The sequence below is a fragment of the Monodelphis domestica genome, chromosome 2 (genome assembly GCF_027887165.1).
Source record: "Monodelphis domestica isolate mMonDom1 chromosome 2, mMonDom1.pri, whole genome shotgun sequence".
NCBI lineage: Eukaryota > Metazoa > Chordata > Mammalia > Didelphimorphia > Didelphidae > Monodelphis > Monodelphis domestica.
The window spans coordinates 21,799,595-21,820,842 of record NC_077228.1 but is presented as its reverse complement, the minus strand read 5'-3'; the positions used below and the strand labels follow the sequence as shown (position 1 = coordinate 21,820,842).

The 21,248-nt window shown below is 50.4% G+C and overlaps 1 protein-coding gene across 1 annotated transcript in view; it reads right to left on the bottom strand.

Moving 5' to 3' along the window:
* The window catches only part of PLPP3 (phospholipid phosphatase 3), a 79,049-nt gene that overhangs the window by 24,007 nt on the left and 33,794 nt on the right, over nucleotides 1-21,248 (bottom strand). The window contains 1 exon segment of the mRNA XM_056815058.1: nucleotides 9,757-9,914. Coding sequence (XP_056671036.1) covers nucleotides 9,757-9,914 — 158 coding nt within the window.

The following is a 21,248-nucleotide window of genomic DNA, read 5'->3' as shown; positions in this document are numbered from 1 at the left end:
AGTTTTGGCACTGATGGGTATCGATTGTGATAAAAGATGGCCCAGGGAGGCAACTAATCTCTTAGAGTCATTCAATACCCTTCATGACCTCAATTGGGGTTTTCTTGGCAGAGATGCTAGAGTGGTTTGTCCTTTCTCCAGCTCATTTGACAGAAGAGGAAACTGGGGCAAACAGGGTTAAATGACTTGTCCAGGGTCACACAGCTAAGATCCCAGAGTGGTTGGGCATTTCCTTCTCCAGCTCATTTGACAGATGGGGAAGTGGAGGCAAGGTGAAGTGACTTGTCCAGAGTCACACAGCTGCTAAATATCTGAGACCTGATGTAGAATGCATGAAGATGAGTCCTCTTGACTCCAGGCCTGGTGCTCCACATACTTCTTTAGACTGTCAGCCACAGATCTGGGCTGCTTACTTACAACCTCTTTGACTTTGGGCAAGTCTTGTTCCCACTCTCAGGCCTCAGTTTCTTTCTCTGCAAAATGGGAAATCTGCTAAATGGCTTCTTCTCCTTCCCTGTGGACAGGCCTGTCGTCCTCTCTGAGTGTCACAGCTGCGTCCCTCTTGTCTTGGCTCCAAAAGCACAACCTTAGCCATTTCCTGATTCCAACCACAAGCCAGAAGAAGCCGGATTCGCCTGTCCGCTCACCACAAAGATCCCTTTTGTACTTCCTCTCCCTGTACATGGATGAGCCTCTCATCCTCTCTGGGTGATGCAGCTGTGGAGAGCAGACGGTGTGTCTGCAACCACAACGGAAACAATCGACGGTCCAATCTGGACTTCCCCCTCAGGGCCGCTGGGCAGTGCCAGGCTGGGGAGACCCGAGTGTGAATTCTCCCTCAGACACATACAAGTTGTAGGACCCTGGGAAAGTCACCAACCTTTCTAAGCCTCAGTTTCCTCACCAGAAAAATGAAGATAATGATAATGAATAGGCGCCACCTACCAGGTTTATTGTCATATAATGATAGCATATAGATAGATGGACGGATGGATGGATAGAGAGATTTCTGTATATGTGCATATACACACATATCTTTACATGTTACATATGTATGCACATGTTTGTGTCATATATATCATATATAACTTCAAAGTCTTGTATAAATTCTAGCTACCATTCTTCTTCTTCTTCTTCTTCTTCTTCTTCTTCTTCTTCTTCTTCTTCTTCTTCTTCTTCTTCTTCTTCTTCTTCTTCTTCTTCTTCTTCTTCTTCTTCTTCTTCTTCTTCATCATCATCATCATCATCATCATCATCATCATCATCATCATCATCATCATCGACATCCCTAGTCATCCAGCAGGGGAGACCTGAATCTAGCCAAGTTCCTTTTAGATACCAAAAGGAACTCAAGTCTGGCCAGCCATCAGGCACGCTCTGGGTACAAGGACAGGAGGAGCCCACACAGGGTTGTCCGGAAAGAGCAGGAGGTTACACCGCTCCTAAGGACTAAGTGTCAGGCACTGTGCCAAGTTCTGAGGATACAAAGATAAAACAAAAACAGCCCTTGCCCTCAGGGAGCCCACACTCTAATAGAGGAGACAACAGACCCCAAAATAGGTATGCGTAAAAGACAATATAGAAAGGAGCGACTGGACACTGGGGGGCACCCAGAAAGGTCTCCTGAAAGAGAATGGCAGCAGCCGCCAATGAGAGCATGCAAGTTAAGAGCTTTTGCCAGCTAGAAAGTGATTGTTTATATTTATACACTCATATACATACATATAAAATATTTATATATTATTTTATTAATACACATTATCTATCTCTATCCATCCATCTATCCATCTCTCTGCCTCTATTTCTCTATCCATCCATCCATCCATCCATCCATCCATCCATCCATCCATCATTCATCCATACGCACCAGTTCTTGCTATTACTCTACCCTACATATATTACCCAAATGAATCATTCTCTGAGCCTGGCCCTCTTTCCCCCACGCTGAACTCTCCTCGACAAAGGCACCCATCCCATCAGCCCCCACTTGCTATCATTTTTGCTGTAGTCAGGAAAACAATTTTCCTTTTATGACTGTGAAGGCATCTGTGGCCTGGCCCCAAGGCTGCCCCTGTGAGCTAAGGAGTCCGAGGTGACCCTGCCCGGCTCTGTTTCTTCAGTGGGTCCACAGGCTCAAGCCATTAATAAGCCACAAATTATTTGTGCTCTTCCTCTTGTCCCACAGGACGTTGGCCGCACTGACAAAGGAGCCATAAATCAACATTAGGACCCAGCTAGGCCTGGCTTCTTATAATCCCAATTCTTGAGAAATCTCTTAGTGAAATCTGGGCAAATCAGTCCCAAAGTCTCCCGCCTCTCCTGATGCAGAGGGTTCGAGGTTACCGTGTACACCAAGGCTGAGTGTCCCCAGTCTTACAGCTTTAGGATTTGCTCCATTTTGGTAAATGTTTTGCTAGCAGAGTAGTCCAATGAGCCCTTCCCCTAGAAAAGATCTCTTCTGCTCTTCCCAGAATCCCTCCCCGGCCCCCAGCCTCCATTCCTCCTCTGGTCAGCGAGGCCTCCAGCCCTAAGTTTAACTGTCAGTAAAAATGCCTTCACGCTGATTCCTCTCTGAAACAGCCGGCAATATAATCTGGGAGGGATGGCCGCCTGCCAAGAGCATGCTGAGGGGAAGTCTCCTCTACCTGCCCCTGAAATGCCTGGCACAACATTTGGAAACTAATAAACTGGGGAAATAGCACAATTAGGCTACACCGAGCCGAAGCTAAATCAGCCGGCGGCACAGGGCTGGCCTCGGCCCCCGGATGAAGAATGGGACCCGGGCTCAAACACGGCCAGGCATCTCAGAGAGGTTTTTCAGCCTTCCAGGGCAAAAGGTAACAGCGAGGTGAGCTCAGTGAGCATAATAAACTTTTTCATAAACACATTTTGGCTTGTCTTCTCAACGGGTTGGGGAGAAGCTGGAGGGAGGGAGAGAAATGGGAACTTTAGATGAAAAATTGTTAAAATAAATAAGGTATAATTGTTTTAATAAATAAATACATTTGCTTTTCAGTGCCGGCTGACTGGCATAAACACTTCTTATGGAGGATCAACAAAAGAACTTGGGAAGGAATCCCTCCTGCATTCTTGGGCAAGATTCTATTCCTCTCTCTTGCCTTTTCTCCTCTTGGTTTTCTCATCGAGGTAAGAAAAGGTTTGGGGTCTTTGATCTCTGTGCTCCTGTCTGGTATATCATAGATTTAGAGTTGGAAGGGACCCCAAAGGATATCTCAAACACAACCTTTTGTCTGTCTGTCTCTTATACCTGGAATGCTATACTCCCACCAACTCTTGCCTCAGTTTCCCCAGCTTTCTACAAGACTGCTCAAATTTCACCTTCTGCAGGAGGCTGTTCTCTGTCCCTGTCCCCCTTAGCTGCTAAATCCGTCCCTTATCATATTCCTTTCATTGAACTGATTAAAAAAAAAATCTCTTGCCTTCTGTCTTAGAATCAAAACCAAGTATTGGTTCCAAGGTAGAACAATTAGGCTAGGCAATGGGGGTTAAGTGACTTGCCCAGACTCACACATCTGGGAAGTGTGAGGCTTGATTTGAACCTGGGACCTTCTGTCTCCACCAGGTCTGGTTCTCTGTCCTCTGTCCACTAAGCCACCTAGCTCCCCTTTCTATCTACCTTAGATGTATCTGCCAATTTACATGTTGTCTCCCCATTACAAGGGATTTGCCCAGGGTCCCATGTTTTACAAATGAGGAAACTGAGGCTCCAATCAGAAGGGATTTGTCCAGGGTCCCATGTTTTACAAACAAGGAAACTGAGGCTGTCAGAGAAGGGATTTGTCCAGGTTCACAGTGGTAAAATCAGGCATCCCAGTACCTCGGTCTGGCGTTCTGTCCACTGGCCAGTGCAGATGACTGCTTGAACCTAAGTGAAGTGGAACAGTGACTGTCCTGTTGCCTTGTTTATCTCCGTGATGGTTTCATCGTGCCCTTTTATAGAAATCATTCTAATTTCTCAGATGCTTCTGCACTTATATCACCCTTGATCTTCAGGTCCCCAACAATCCCCTTTTCAGGCACAGACAAGAATCTGTCTTCTTCCTTCCCCCCTTCCCTGCTGGGTTTCAAAGAAAGCCAATATCAACAAATTCCCAACCCAAAACAGGGAAGTGTTTTATTTAAAGTCTTCTGTCCTGCAGGGGGAGGGAGGAGAGAGGAAGGGAGGGCCAGGACAGCGGCTCCATTTTGCCACATTTTCTTTCAATTTAATGCCACATGAAGCCAAGAAGTTTCTAAACGAGTCTCTACCGCCATGGACTCCTCCTCAGTTTTGTTGCATGTGGGATTTAAAACCGGAACAGCTCTTAGAAGCCCTGGAGTCTAACCCCCTCCTTTTATATGGGAAGAAGCTGAGACCGGAAGCCATGATGGGGCTGGCCTAGGACATACAGCCGGGAAGGGAAGGAGGTTGGATCTGAACCCAAGTCTGCCTGGCTTGAGCCCAGGTAGGAAGTTCCTCCAAGAACCCTTCTTCCATCCATCCATCGGCCGACGGACCAAACCTGGCCAGTGGGACTTCCAAGAATACCGTAGACTCTCTGGTACTGAAGGGCTCTAGCCTGACACTTGGGCGTGAAGTAGGGGCAGACAAACCTGAGTTCAAATCCTACCTCAGACCCTTACAAGCTATGTGATCCTAGGCAAGTCCCTCAACATCTTCTCTTGTGGAAAAGGAGGGGCTTGGACTTATTGGTCAAAAGTCCTTTCCAGCCCTAAATCCATGGTGTTAAGAAATGCTCTCTTTGGAAGGGACTTGGGATGTTCCTGGTCTGGGGCGAGGGGGGTTGGTGGCTCTTTATTCCTAACTGAAAGGGGACGAGGTCCCTGAAGTAAGGAGAGAGGGCTACGTTGAAGCAAGTCAGCCAACGGGATGAAGTATTTCTGACCAGAGCAGAGAATCCCCGAAGACATCGTGGACAACATGCCAGAAGAAAAGTTCTCTCGTCTACAATATACCTGATGACGGAGCCCCTCCTGAGGGGAAACCCACTCTGGGTTCCTTTGATACTAAGTTCATTTAATACGCTTAACACAGGATTTAGAGAGGTAGCATGGCAGGATGTATCTACATGTCTCACTGGATTGAGAGCCAGGCTTGGAGAAAGAAGATCTTGGGTTCAAATTTGGTCTCAGACACTTCTGAGTGGTATGACCCTGGGCAAGTCACTTAACCTCAATGGTAAAGCCCTTCGCACTGTTCTACCTTAGCACTGACGCTTAGTATTGAGTCTAAGACAAAAGATAAAAGTTTAAAAAAAAAAGGATAGTACTTGTAACCATAGAAAAATACTCTAAATTAATTAAATAAAAATGTTCAAAAGATTAAATTAAAACGTATAGAAGAAAGAAAGACCAGAGTTCAAGTTCTGCCTCTCATATATAACAACTCCCCAGTGTCCCAAGGTAACCGAGAGACTGTATAAGCTCTATTTCTGCTGGTCTCATGGACACATTCATGAGTGTTATTGAACTAAAATCGGTCTTTGAAACCTCCAGCCATTGCTATGAGCTCTTGTAATTCATTGCTACAGGCAGAAGAACAACAAGAATAGCTCAATTTATATAGTCATTTTAAGGTTCCAAAGTTCTTTCTATAAATGATCTTGTTTGGGGGGCAACTAAGTGGCTCAGAGGCTAGAGCGCCAGGTCAGAAAATGGGAAGTCCTGGGTTCAAATAGGACCTCAGACACTTCCTAGCTGGGTGACCCTGGGCAAGTCACTTTAGCCCCTCTCACCTGGCTCTGACCATTCTTCAGCCTTGGAACCAATGCAAAGTATTGATTCTAAGGCAGAAGGTAAGGGATTAAAAAAAAGACTACGAATAGTCCCTTTAACTCCTGAAGACGCTATCCCATCCCCTCCTCCCCACGGAGCCTTCCTAGTTCTCCCATGGCTCCTTCCCTCTGGCCCTTTCGCCATCCTGGCTGCCCATTTCAGGATCCCTCTGGCTGGTACCTCGCCTGCCGTTCTAGAATCCAGCTCGCATGTTCTGGGAGCCTTTTATTTGAGCACACGAAACGCTGTCATTGGAGCTTGGCTCTGACCCCCTCCTCTGCACCGCCGCCCCCATCTGTGATTTTCTCCAAATCTAGACACTTAACGAGTCTGGCGCGTCCCTTGGAAACGCCTCTCAACTCCCTAAATCTAAGCCCTGCCATTAACACTGCTCTCCCAACATACACCCGCACTGACTTTTTCTCCCGGTTGAACACTTCTTAAATGGCTGGGATTCCTGGGTGTTGGGTGCCACGGGGCCCCGTAAAGGCTGGACGTCCCTCAAATGTGGAGCCAGTAGCCACTTTGGGGGGAGAATGAAGGAAAGAGTCAATGGAGGACAAAGCCCTTATGGAGTGCCCATTCTAGGCCATGTCCCGGGCCAGGCACTGAGGGCAAGGACCAGGGAAAGGCTCTCCCGTCTTCAAGGAATCTCTTCTTGATTCCTTGACGGAACCTTCATTTTTAAGGGACGCCCTGAGAAGGCCAGGAAATGGAATTTCCATCTGGGGAGTCCCAGAGAGCTGAGCTGCCCCTAAAGAGCCATTACTATGCCCTTTGGTGATAACAACTGGATTACTATTCGTAGAGTAGGTGGAAGCCAAGGGTGGGAAGAGGTCGAGGAACAGGAAGATGCCCAGAGCCATGGGAGGTATGGGGTAGGGCTGGGAGCACTTGCACCTACTCAGTTCAGTCCCAGGGACGTTCAAAGCTGAGTGGATTCACTCCCCTTGGGCAGGGGCTCTAGAGATCCTGTTCAGAAAGTCCATCCCACTTGGGGGGAGCCAGGGGAGCAGAGCAGGGCCGAGGGGAGCTGCTTGGGGAAGGGAGTTGAGGAGGAGACACTAAATAATGGACAATGCACCACAGTCCTTCCCGATGGGAGAGTCACACACGGATGCCACCCTCCATCTTCCCTCCCCTTTCCCCGAGCATGATGGGAATATCAAGGACAGTCTCCCAAGAGCTTCCCCCATTTGATCGGGGGACAACAAAGCAAGAAGATTAATTTGCTCCTTCCCGGTCGGTGGTCTCGGTAATTGCCCAGATGGAGTGGATTGTAAAGTGGGGGACTGGGTGTCCTGCTGATGCGCCACTGCGTAGGCACCACTGCACTTCTCAAAGGAGCTGAACGCGCGACCGGACCCCAATGAGGAGCCCGGCTCGGAAAGCCTTGTTGTGCTGGCGGTGCTGTCTCCGAGAGAGGAAAATGGAGAAAGCTAATTCAGCCCAGATGTGTGGAAACTGAAGCCTGATCCTGAATAAACAAGTCTCCGAGATATTCAGCTCTTCTGGTGTCTCCAATAAGTCATTTGCATGCGGTGCAGAGAACGTTTCTCTGTGTGAATTGCTGGAAGTATTTAAGGAAGATATGCGAGAAGCAAATATTGGCCTTCGCTTCCCGCCCAGGTTCACGGACTCGTAGAGGGCCCGGGAATGCGGGCCGTCGGAGCTGAAGGGGCCCGAGAGGGCAGACCGAGGAGACAGGCTGGAAAGCTAGAAAACACCTTCCTCCTGGCTCTTCTGGCATCAGCGCTGGAAAGGCCAGGACGTCAGAAGCGAGACTTTCCCCCAAGCTCTTCACCCAATTGGAGAAGCCAAGGGAGGCCCAGAGGGAAATGGCCATTTATTGGGCAGCCCTTGCCATGCAGGCATTTCCGATGGACCAGTGGGTGGGTGCCGTAGCGCCGGCCCTGAAAGGGTGCTCGTAGATCACTCCTCCAAAGACCTTCCCTTACAGAAGGCGGAGGACCCAACAAGGAGCTGCATTTGAGTCCGTCCGCAGGGGGAGACGGGGATGGGAGAGGGCTGAGTTCAGAGGGCTGAAAAGTCGAGTCCCTCCTAAATGGGAAGGGGAAAGGGGAGGAGACCCAGACTCAACCGCCCGTTCTTTCGCTTCACGTGGAAGCCCCTCTTTCGTAGCCTCTCCTCCAGCTGAAAGCCGAAGGTCTGGGGCTGCCCAAAGAGCACCAGCAGACATTCTGTGTGCGTGGCCGCGAGAAGGGCCGGGCAGATAAAAGGGGAGAGCGCAGGGATTTGATTTCTCATCCCTAATCCCCAATCCCCTGCTAGAGTCGTTAAGTCTCCACTGAGGGGAAAGAGAGGCCGGCCTTCGTGGATCTGGAAGGACTTCGCTCCTGCCGAGCCGATCTGGGGGCCGGGGGGCCATCTGGAAAAGAGGTCAGCAATGACGGGATTTTTCCTTGTCTTCTGCCATCGCCGAGGCCTGTTTCTGCAATCACGCCTTAGCTAAAGGTTTCTGTCCTCCGTCCCTACCCCATTCAATTCACCTCATGGTGGGGGCCTGGAAGCCCCAAGCCAAGGCCTCCGTGGTGCCCAGGGGGAGTCAGTCTTCTTCCAGAAGAGCCCAAGGCGGCACAGCCCGACCAGGTGGCAGGTGCCCTGGAAGGGGATTAGAGGTCAACGCTAGGGATGCCTCCTCTTACTCAGGAGGCGGAGTGGATGCTGCACACAATGGCTGAGGACAAGGAAAGGTTGGGGGATAAATGCTGGCCAGATTGGGAAACCAGGCCAGTCCCAGAAAACAAGGCGAAGAACCAAGATGGCAGGAAAGAGTAAGATTTAGTCTTCAGGTCAGAAAAAAACTTTTAACCATGAGAGCTGCCCCTCACGGAAAGGGCTTATCCAGGGAAGTGATGTGCTCCCCTCCCTATAGATTTTTTTTCCTAATTAAAAAATTTTACTTAATTCATTTAGAATATTTTTCCATGGTTACATGCTTCATGTTCTTTCCCTCCTTCCCCACAGCAGATGGGTTTTACAGCCCTGTAGATTTTAACATGCCACACAGATTATTACAGAAGTGTTTGGTGGCACAGTGGCTAGAGCTCTGAGACTGGAGTCAATAAGACCTGAGTTCAAATCTTGCCCCAAATCTCGCCGCAGAGTCTCACCAGCTACAACCCAGTTTGCCTCCCTTTCTACTGCTGTCAAGTGAGCTGGAGAAGGAAACGGCAAACCTCTCCAAAATCTCTGCCAAGAAAACCCCAAATGGGGTCACGAGTGAAACAACGGACCAACAACAATAATTCTTTTGGGAGTGGGTTGACTGGTTGACTTCCAGGGGCCTGTCCAGCTCTCAAATCCTATCATTCTTCAATCTGTGAGCGAGGTACTTCCAGGGTTATCATCCCCTTGTACAGATGGGGACCATGTGGACTGCTGGAGGCCCGATCCATGTCTTATCCCTCTCTATCGCCTCTTCCAGACCATTCAGAGGAGAAAATTATATTTTGAAAAATAATAAACAGGGGCAGTGCTGACAGAGCCAAGGCAGGCCTACAAATGGGAGGTCCTGGGTTCAAATCATACACTTCCTCGCTGTGCGACCCTGAGCAAATCACTTGACCCCCATAGCCCTTGCCACTCTTCTGTCTCAGAACCAATCCACAGGACTGAGTCTAAGTCAGAAGGGCTTAAAAAAAAGAAAGAAAATCATAACTAACTCAACGGGGTGCTTTAAGGTTCTCTGCACTCATCGCCTCCTCTGATTCTCCCAATTCCGTGGCACAGCGACCGAAGGGATAACCCCACCATTCTGCAGATGAACAAACGTGGTCGCCCACCGAGTGGATGCTAGAGAGGGAATGACCGCAGGGCCTCCTCCCTTCAGGCCCGGGAAGTTGGGGCTCTGCCTCCCGAGCAGCACCGCGGGCTCCGGGGGAGCATCCGCCAGCTCCCCGCCAGGCGAGGCTCACAGCCGGGGGGAGCCGCACTTACCGCCAGGATGGCGATGACGATGCCCACCGCGCACAGGACGGCGTCGTTGATGGTCTCCCCCGTCTTCAGGGGGTATCTGATGCTCTCGTCGTTGCAGTAGAAGCCTCGCTGGTACGGCTTGATGGTGCTGGTCTCGATGATGAGGAAGGGCAGGCCCGCTGCGGGAGAGGAAGAGGAAGGCGATCAGCAGGGCGGCCCCCAGCAGCCCAGAGGGGGCCCCTCCAACAGCGGCAGCATTTTTAAGGTATCTATTCAGGGAGTGACTTTAGAATATCTTCCCCGGTTCCATGATTCGTGGCCTTTCCCTCTCCCCCTCCCGTAGCCATCGCTGCATCGGTAAAGCACCAGGCCCTGAGGTTCCCTCAGCACCTGAGAAGTCGCAGGCAGAATCTGAACCCAGACCTTCCCGTCCTGCCTCTTGGGAGTTCCCAGGGGAGGACGCTCCCTCCTCCGGGCCGGAGAGCCCCCGTGAATCTTAGAAAGGCACCCGGAGCAGGACCAGAAGGCGGGGGCGGAGTGCCGACTCCCTAAGCATGGCGCCACACTGCCCGGCACAGAGCAGGTGCCTAACCAAAGCTTGTCTGCCCCCCGGAGGAAGCGCAACCGCGCCAGGCCTTCTCCCTCCCTCAGCCTCAGTTTCCTCAGCTGTAAAAGCAAGCGGTCAGCCTGGAAACGCCTCGAGGTCCCACCAAACGCTCAGCCTAGGGCTGTGCGCAGCAGTGACGCCTCCCTCCCCAGGGACCGGGACGCCGTCTCTGTGCTTCTCCCGCTAGACCGCGAGCTCCTAGCCAGAGCTGGGCGCACGGCAAAGCCTGGAGCCACGGCTTGAGTGGCAGTGGAGGCCACAGGCTGGCCTCCCAGGGGATGAGGCACCGGAGGGCCCCGAGGCCCACCTCCCCGTTTTACAGAGGAGGAAACTGAGTCCCAGGGAGAAGTAAGCTGTCCGAGGGCATACCCGCGGTTAAAGGGGAGAGGGGAAGCCGTCCTCATTCCCTGGCCCAGGCGGCCTCCCTTTAGCACAATATAACTTGTGTGACACCGGGTTAGCCAGGCCTTATCTACCTGGGTGATAAATTCCTCCAGAACAGAGCCCGGATCTTGTTCCTCTCTTATGCTCGCTCCAGCCCCACCTGCCAGGGATTTTTCTCTTTTTAGACCCTCCCCTTCCACCTTATTGGCTCCGAGGCAGAAGAGCGGGAAGGGCTGGGCCATGGGGGTCAAGTGACTTGTCCAGTCTCGCACAGCTGGGAAGTGTCTGAGGCCACATTTGAACCCAGGACTTCCCATAGTTAGGCCTGATTCTCAACCACTGAGCCTCTTTTGTTAAACTCTTACTTTCTGTCTTAGAATCAATACGGTGTATTGTTCTAAAGCGGAAGAGTTGTAAGGACTAGGCAAGGGGAATAGAGGTTAAGTGACTTGCCTAGGGTCATATAGCAAGGAAGTGTCTGGAGTCAAATTTGAACCCAGGACCTCCCCTCGCTGAGCCTGACTGAGCCACCCAGATCCACTCCCCTGCTCCCCCACAAGAACTTTTACTTAAGAAAAGTGTCCAGCCCACTGGGTCTCCGCCTTTACAAGTTAAGACTCTAGCAAGAGAAACCCTCTGAAACAGCCCTGATAAGTGACAGGGAGCTCACTACCATTCAACTTTTCAAGAGCTTTCGATGATGAACCTTCCTAATTTAATTCTCTGCAGCTTCCTGACTGAGAGTCAAGCAGAATAATAATCATCATGGCTAGCGAATAGCGACTGCATGAGGCTCACAGCTCTCTCGCCCCCCCCCCCCATCCCACCTCCCTCTAGCCTTCTTTTCTCCACCAAAGCCTCCCCTGGTCGGGTGGAGCGGGCACTGCCGAGCCAAGAGCCAACCGAGGCAAAGGTCGCCAGAGAGCCCAGCCACGCTCGGAACGCGGCTCAGCGTCTCCGCCTTCAAAGGTCAGGGCCCAAGGGTGCCGCCCTCAGCCAAGCAGGGAGCAGAGAGGGGCGGAGTCAGCCCGGCCCCCCCTCCGGGGACGCGGGGCGCCCTTCGAAGACACTCCGGGAGGCTTGGCGGGGCTGGAAGGAAGCGGGGCGGCTTTTTCCCCGGGTCACAATCTTGCTATTGTTGAAATGGGCTTCTCTGGCAGGAGGCCGAATACCCAGAGAATAAATGGGATTCCTTGAGGAGTGGGCCGGGAGTGGGCCTCGATTCCCTCTATAGAAGTGAGTCTCTACCAGGGAAGCATCCTCTAAACCATTCAATTCTTTTTTTTTTTTCATTAAAATTTAAAACGTTCCAATTTTCCAACTACACCCTCGACTTGCAAAAAAAGTTAATTAAAAAAATTTGCTGGGAAAAATAGTTTTGTAAATTCATTTAAAAACAGAGGAGGAATTGGGAGAAAGAATGGTGAGAATGGCGTTCTCATCCAGGATCTGATCCTGACTCGGTATGTGCCGTTGGTCAAGTCCCTTCTCCTCCCCGGGCCCCAGCCTCCTCCGCCATAAAATGAATGGGTGGGGCGACACGGATGCTATCAAAGATCCTGTCCAACATACGAGGGATCCCGGCCAACCACGAGGCTGCGGCCAAACACTAGGATTCCACAACGTGCAGCTGCAGCCCAAACACATAGAATAAGCATCGGGATTGGAGGGAGGGGGATCTGACCTCTGAGCGCCTCAGCTTTGGGGGTTCCCTGTGTGGAAAGCAGCCCCCAGATCTTCAAGAGTCGCCTGACGCCACTTTTTAAGTGACTTCTCCAGTTATCGATCAAAAAACTTATACGAAGCACCTACTATGTGCCAGGCTCTGTGCTGAGTGCTGGAGATACAAAGAGACAAAAGACAGTCCATCCCCATCTTCCAATTGGAAGGACCTTCCAATCCAATGGCTCCTATGGTGGCCAGGTGGTCAGTCTTGTGGATGCCAGGGCCAGCCAACTATTCCATCTGTCTGAATGCCTTTTACTTATTAAGCCCCTGCTCTGGGCTTGGGGATGGAAACCAGAGAACAAGCTACATAGTCCTGGAATCCCATTCCCATTGATTCAGTTCTTTCCTGTCCTTCAAAGCTCTTCTAAAGCCTCCCTTTCTTCTGGGAGAAGCCAAAAATGATTTTTCCCTCTTATGGGTGTGTCATTGGAAATCTTGTGCCATTTCCCAGAAGCCCACTGACTTCTGTCCTTACATGCTGACCTACATAGGGGATAAAGATGGGGGTCTTCTGGGAAATGTAGTTCAAAGGCTTTCCCCTCTTATGGGTGTGTCATTGGAAATCTTGTGCCTTTGAACTACATTTCCCAGGAGCCCACTGACTTCTGTCATTAAGTGTTTACATAGACAGGGGATAAATACAGGGGTCTTCTGGGAAATGTAGTTTAATGGCACAAGATTTCCAATGACACATGGGTTACTTTCATCACAGTCTCTCTTCTTCCTTCTCTCCTTTGCATAAAGGTCTAAAAACAAAATAATAATCCCAACTAATAACAATAAAGATAATAAAATTAGGATTGTATCTTATTTACTGAATCACAGAGAGTAGAGCTAGAAAGGACCTTAGATGTTGCTCACAGACCCCACTCCAGTACAGCTGGTGAGTCTAGGCTTCTCAGCCTCAGTTTCCTCCTCTGTACAATCAAGCAAACTGGAAAACCCAATTATTAACTGGTTCCAGTACAAAGTTCTGTTATCTGGAATAAGGAGCTCAGGCAGGATTAGAACCCAGGACCCAGCCCCAAATTACAAATTCTTTCTAGGGCATGACGCATCTTCCCAAAGTAAACCACACCCACCAAGACTGCCAAAACACTGAATGAGTGAATCCAATATGAATTTAGTTGGCCAAGAATTCTCAGATGACCCATTTGGTGTTAGAGATTTCATGGCTAGCTAAAACCCACATTCGCACTCAGAACTGAACTGAAACCAAACCTCCACTACAAGTCCAATCACTTCTCAAGTCTTCATCTATCAAATCAGGTCAGTGGTGATGCTTCCATTAGAATTTAAGCTGAGGCACCTAGCAGATTGGCTAACATGACAGCAAAGGAAAGTAATGAGTGCTGGAGGGGATGTGGCAAAGTGGAGACACTAATGCATTGTTGGTGGAGTTGTGAATTGATCCAACCATTCTGGAGGGCAATTTGGAACTATGCCCAAAGGGTGCTAAAAGACTGTCTGCCCTTTGATCCAACCATATCACTGCTGGGTTTGTACCCCAAAGAGATCATAAGGAAAAAGACTTGTACAAGAATATTCATAGCTGTTCTCTTTGTGGTGGCAAATAATTGGAAAATGAGGGGCTGCCCTTCAATTGGGGAATGGCTGAACAAATTGTGGTATATGTTGGTGATGGAATACTATTGTGCTAAAAGGAATAATAAAGTGGAGGAATTCCATGGAGACTGGAACAACCTCCAGGAAGTGATGCAGAGTGAGAGGAGCAGAAACAGGAGAACATTGTACACAGAGACTGATACATTGTAGCATGATCAAATGTAATGGACTTCTCTACTAGGAGCAGTGCAGTGACCCTGAACAACCTGGAGGAATCTATGAGAAAGGGCACTATCCACATCCAGAGGAAGAACTGTGGGAGCAGAAACACAGAAGAAAAACAACTACTTGACTACATGGGTCGAGTGGATATGGCTGGGGATGGAGACTCTAAATGAAGATCCTAATACAAACACCAACAACATGGAAATAGATTTTGATCAAGGACACAAGCAATATCCAGTGGAATTGCGTGTCGGCTATAGGAAGGGTGGGGGAGGGAAAGAATATGATTCTTGTAACCAAGGAATAATGTTCTATAAATATGCAATAAATTATAATAAATATGAAAAAAAAAAAAGAAGAATTTAAGCTGAGGGCAACCGAGCACAGAGCCTGGCCAATAGAACTGTGGATTCCCTGATCCTGGTGCTAATGACCTAGCACAATGTTCTATGGAAAGAACTAAGCCTTAAAGAGCTAGAGAAATGTTAATAATAATAATAAATAATAGTAATAAAAATAAAAATAATAAAGGTTTTATTTTGGCCTATTTTTAAATTATCCCAGGCTCTTTGTTCTTTGCCCTGAGACCCCATCTGAAAAATGCCAGAGCTGGCATAATGATGGCCACTTTCATTTGTTCTAGATCCATTTCTGGAAAAAAAAAAATGGGAGGTGATTAGGAGTAAAATTTATTTATTGTCACAGATACAGAAATGGATTTATTTGACTTTATTCTTTGTATTTATTTAAATTCCATTGTTATTTGCTTTTGTGACCCCTAACTGCTTCCTGTTAGAACAACAATTTACTTTATCAAATTTATATTGGTTCCTGAAAGAAATAAATGCACCCGGCCCTGTTATTGTGCCAGACGTCTCAAAGGTAAACAGAGCGCAGTCACAAAAGATTCACATCACCCCAGAGAAGAATGAAAAGAGCCGGCTAAGTGCACTGTACCCTGTTGCCATGGTAGGACCACTGTGGTGGAGTCAGTAGACCGCAGTTCAAATGACAGATCAGCTACTTTCTACCTGTGCCCCCCAATGGATAGACAGCTGGACTAGAGGCAGATCTGAGTTGAAATTCAGCCATAGACACCTATGAGCTGTGTGATCTTAGGTAAGTCACTTGAGCTCTGTTTGCCTAGGAAGCAGCCAAGGGGCTCAGTGGATAGCATGCTGGGTCTGGAGTCGGGAAGACCTGAAGTCCAATCAGATCTCAGACACTTACTAGCAGTGTGCCCCTGGGAGAGATGCTTAACGCTATTTTTCTCAGCATCATCGTCTGTAAAATGGGGATAATAACAGCACCTACCTCCCAGGGTCCTGGTGAGGATCAAGTGAGATCCCATTTGTAAAGGGTCTGGCACCTAGTAGGCACTTTAATAAACACTTCCCTACTTTTTGAGGCTCAGTTTTCTCATCCATAAAATGGGGGGGGGGGGTCAAGTAGCAGAAACGAGACCAGCTCTAAGATCCTTGCTGAGGTTTCAACCCAAGAGGACATTCAGTATTTAATCATTTCATTGATGCACATTCCCTAAAGGATTATGGGAGGCACTGTGCTAGGCACAACACAGGGAACACAAGGAACTTCCACTCCCCTGGAACAGGCGCACTGTACAAACACTTGGAGATGGGAAAGGAAGAAATGAGGGAGAGAAGAAGGAAGGCAACCGGCAAGGAAAGCACCTACTGTGTGCCATGAGCGCTTTACAAATATTATTTCACTTGCAGACTGCTTGGTTGATAGGTGGTAGCCAGGCTTTAAGGTCTGCAGAATGCTTAACTCTTTACACAGGTTATCTGAATTAATCCTGTCCAAACCTTAGGGGTCGGCTGCTAGGATTATACCCATTTTATAGGTTCAGGGACTGAGGCTCCCAGGTGAAAGGGGTGGCCCAGGGTCACGTCACGCAGCAGCCCGGGTCACTCCTAGTAACTTTGTGGGGCGATCAGGGGAGAGAACATTATTCCTGGTTTTACAAAAGAAGAAACTGAGGCTCAGAATTCACGCCGCGTGTAAAAAACAAGATAAACAAACAAAACCCCTCCGATTTCACCCAGCATGTGTGTAGTTTACTCTATTGCCCGGGGGAGCGCAGGGTCAGCCTGAGGCATCCTCCAGTCCCCCCTCCTCCTTTTAGACACCAGGAACCCGAGGTTCACAAAGCAAACTGATGTGGTCTCCGTCTTCCTCTCCACCAAAAAACTAAGACAGGCAGGATCTGAACCCAGGTCTCCAGACCCCCGATTCTCTGAGCCAGTGAAAAGCTGAGACTCTCTTCATCCCTTTGACACCAGTGGAAAGCTCCAAGCTCCGAGCCCCAGTGCCGGCCCCTGCGGAGCTCTCCATCCTGGGGGCAGGGGGATGGCGGAGAGCTTCCTCACCGTCTTCATAGAACTACTTAAAAGTCTGAAACCCCGCCAGGAGGGCTCCAAGGCCGCAAACAGTGGATTCAGCGTCTGCTTTAAAACCCTCCGATGCAGGAGCCCCTGCCTCGCCTCCTCCTCAGGCTGGGGGCTGGAGCCACAGACCTGGAGGGGGCGGGGCCTGGGCCGGGGGCGGAGTCAGGGGCGGGGCCAGGGTGATGGCTGGGCCACAGCAGCGCACTTACGTGGCTCAGGGCTGGCGGGCCAAAAGCTCCTCTCCTTGGGTAATAGTTTTCACATGACAGGTCTGTAAAACACATGTTCCTCGAGACAATTAAACACGCCTAAAAGCCGAGCTGGCCGGGACAGGCGAAATGTCTGGCCTGTCCCTCTGCCCTCTCGGAACCCCGGCAGAAGCTGTTATTTTTCTTCTTATTTTCCTCATTTACCACCTCCACCCACACACACAAGGGGGGCTCTCTGGGACCGTGATGGGAAGCAGACACGCAAGGCTGGTCTGAGGAGCCTTTGGGAGCGTTCTTTGCCTTGGAAGGCCCAGAGCTCGCTCACTCTCACTCTAGCTCTCTTTCTCCCTCCCCCTCCCCCTCCCCCTCCCCTTTATGTCTCTTTATCTCTCCCCTCCCCCCACTCCCCTTCTCTTTTGCCTTCATCACGGTGGTCCTCCCCACCCCCCTCGCCCCCACCTCTCTCTGTATGATCTGTGCTTTAGAGATGGGAACTGCCAATCCCCCTCTGGTGGGCTCCTCTAAGTTAGGGCCTCCCCTCGCCAAGGAAAACCCTCCCACCACCAGGGCTGGGAGACAGAGGCCGGGTGGGAGGGCTCAGAGACTCCTATTTCTTTCTCTTCTCACCCTCCTCAGAGAGACTGGACAGAAGAACATCCAAATCCCTTTCTCCCGCAGAGCTGGGCTTAGGAGTCCAAAAGACCTGGGTTCGAATCCTTTCTCAGACATTTGTTTGACACATGACCTCACTTATCTGGGCCTCAACTTCCTCATCCATAAAATGGGGGTAATCATACCCGCAGAACTTAGGCTGCAGGCTTGTCGTGGGGAGCAAATGAGATACGGCAGCATGCTATAGTCAAGGGGGGACTCCTCCAGGAGTCACATGGATCTGGGTTCAAATTCTGCCCCATACACTTCATAGCTATTTGATCTTAAGGCCTTTGGCAGGGTGACCTCTTAGGCTGAGATCCCATGATCCAAGGGATGCACTAGGGGCAGCTGGCAGCACAGAAAGTGGCAAGCTTGGATTTGGAAGGATCTGGGTTCAAATTCAGCCTCAGACACTTCCTAGTGGCGTGAATCTGGGCAGTTCACTTCACCCTGATGACCTGGTCTGCCTTAGGACTGTTACAAGACAGAAGGTAAAAGTAGGAAAACCCAAACAAAATTCTCTGTAATTGTTTGCCGTTATTTATTCTCCGGCCAAACGGGGCTCGTCATGGGTGCCTGGACATCCTCTTCCCATTTCTCCTCCTGCCTCAGAGGAACACTGAGGCTTGAAGATAGGCTCCGCCTCTCCACTGGAAGGGCCAAGATCTGGGCATAAACGTCCGGTCCTCCCTGATGAACTCGCCCAGGAAGCTCCCTCCCAGCTCTGGTATTCTTTGTTCCAAGGTTCCTCCCAGCTCCAACGTCCCCTGTTCTAGGCTCCCTCCTAGCCCCGACATCCCCTGTTCTAGGCTCCCTCCTAGCCCCGACATCCCTTGTAATAAGCCTCTTCTGACATCCCCTGTTCTAGGCTCCCTCCCAGCTCCAACGTCCCCTGTTCTAGGCTCCCTCCTAGCCCCGACATCCCCTGTTCTAGGCTCCCTCCTAGCCCCGACATCCCCTGTTCTAGGCTCCCTCCTAGCCCCGACATCCCCTGTAATAAGCCTCTTCTGACATCCTCTGTTCTAGGCTCCCTCCCAGCTCTGACATCCCCTGTTCTAGGCTCCCTCCCAGCTCCGACGTCCCCTGTTCTAGGCTCCCTCCTAGCCCCGACATCCCCTGTTCTAGGCTCCCTCCTAGCCCCGACATCCCCTGTAATAAGCCTCTTCTGACGTCCCCTGTTCTAGGCTCCCTCCCAGCTCCGACGTCCCCTGTTCTAGGCTCCCTCCCAGCCCCGACATCCCACAATGGGAGAGGACGCTCTTCCCCGGCCCCTTCTCTCTTTCCCTTTCTGCCTGCCCCATTGATAAAGAAGCACTTAGAAGGCTGCTTGACACACCGAATCCCTCCTTCGAAGTTGCTAAGGCAAATATTTAGGTAACGTGCGAGTGACGGGCTTCTATTGAAGGTAATTCATGGCTGCTGGCCTGGGACTGCGCAGCCCACCTCATTTGGTTTACAATATTTGTGCAGATTCTGAGCCTGGACACCATCCAGACTCCGCCAAAGCGCGTTTTCTGTGTTGGGCTGCCCCCCGCCCATCGAGAAGCAGCCCTCCTGAACGCTGACTTGTGATGGCGGGAGCGCAGGCAGAGGCCCTTTCCTAGGTGGCCCGTTGGGGCTTTGGGACCCTGCGGGGGGAACTCTGGGGGCACGATTCAAGACAGCCACAAGAGACCCAGGTTCAAATCCCACACTGCCACTTCCTGTCGCTGGATCCTTTAGGTAAGACCCTTCTCATCCCAGAACCTCCGATTCCTCATCTAGGAAATGGGCTCTTCTGTCGGACCCCTCCCTCTAGAGCGGAGCTAGCATCTTCCGGAGGGGCCGCCCTCCGAGGTCTCGTCTCATCACAGTGGAGATGGTCCTCTGACTCCAAATTTGAGTGTGTTCCAGTACAGTGGGCAGGATTTAGGAATGAGGCGATTCGAACTCCCTCCTAGCAGGGTGACCCTGGGTAAGTCACTTCACCCCCATCTGTTTCTACAATAGAAGGGAGGTGGAGGTGGATGTGTTTTAATGCTTACTAAGAGCCAGGCACTGCGGAACTTTCAACACACATTCACACACCTTTCCCTCCTCGGGTACTTTTTGGTACCAGCCACGTGAAGCTCATCCCCCAACACCGATTATCCGGCCACGCCAGCTCTTTGGCTCCCACCTCCATCCATCCATCCGCAGGCAGGAGCCACATATTCCCCAGATGAATTAATTCATCCCATAAATGAGCCACTCCGCCTGGGCTTGGGCTCCTCTCTCAACCTCCGTTCCTCCCTCCACGTGTTTGCTGTGGCTGTAAAGACACCGGCGAGCGGCCCCCGCAAACAGCCCACTTCCCATTTGGGAGGACAGGGAAGAGAAGGCAGCGGGTTGCCACAGGCGACCACGAAGTGTGGAGGCTCCCCTTCTGCCTTCCTCCAAAAGGGAGCCTTTGGCCAGGCTGCCCTGGGCCCAGAGGCGGACTCGCGTCCACCCTGTCAAGCCAGGGCTGAGTTTACTTTGCCAGCCCGGGACCCCCTGCTCCCGGCACACCTGGCTCCCGGGCTCTGGATGGGGGCATTCATCCGGAGGAATGCATGTTTAACCGTTTGAAAAACACAACCATTCGGGGGCTTTTTTTCCTCGATGATTATCATCACGATTATTGTTATTACAGGCTTGCCTCGTAGGCAGCCTCATGGAAAGGTCGGGTGTGAATGACTCCGTCCACAACTTGAAATTTCCTTTCCTGGGGTGGCAGCGGATGGTCTGCTGACCACAGGAAAAACCTCAACTCCGTATGAAAATCAGAGGCAGCCCCGACAGCCTCTTCCTCCATCCCGCCCAGCTCGCCACTCGATGAGGGGCCGGGGGGGGCCAGTCTGAAGTGCCGAATTAGAGCTTTCTAGCTGGCCGCACCCCAAAATGTCAATGCAGTATGCTATGTTTGTTTATTTGGGGGGGCAAGGGAAAGGGATTGGGGTCCAGGCCAAGAAGACCTCCTTTTAGGCAGAAAGTCTCCTTGTTTCTTCCTTACCAAAGCCACAAACTGGACACGCGCCCGACTAGGAACCTGGCCTTGACTGGCCACCACCTTCATTTGCAGCATAATCATTATGGTACAGATTCAGCCCACAACAAGGACGGCAGGGATGCCTTTGGGGTCACGGCCCCAGAAGCTTGTCTCTCTTGCTGGCACCATAAGGAACAAGGATTAGAACAAATAGAAACAAATGGACTGAATTAAGAATGGACGAAGGAAGGGATAGCGAGGTGGAGACTTCCTGACTGTGTGACCCTGGACAAGTCACTTAACCCCCACCGAGCTAACAAAAAATGAGGCAGAATGGCTGGCTTTAATTGTGCCAAAGCCTTTAGGTGTTCCTTTGTGAGTTTCAAGGGTTCTCTTTTATAGCCCTTACCAATGCTCTGTATCAATTCTAAGACAGAAGATAAGGGTTAAAAAAAAAGAAACAAAATAGATAAAAAGAAGGAGATAGGGCTAAAACAGTTAATTAGCCCAGGCCCCCCTCCCCCCAATATTCTCCAGGTGAGACATGCTAAATAGCTGGGAATCAGGAACAATAATAAATAATATCTATCAACTTTACAGCCATTTATATAGTGATTTAATATTTGAAAAGCACTTTGCATAAATTGTCACCGGGGAAATAAATACTGTAAAATGGAGGTATCCTTCCCATTTTACAAATGAGGAAACTGAGGCTCAGTGTCTGAGGTCATACATGAGTTAGC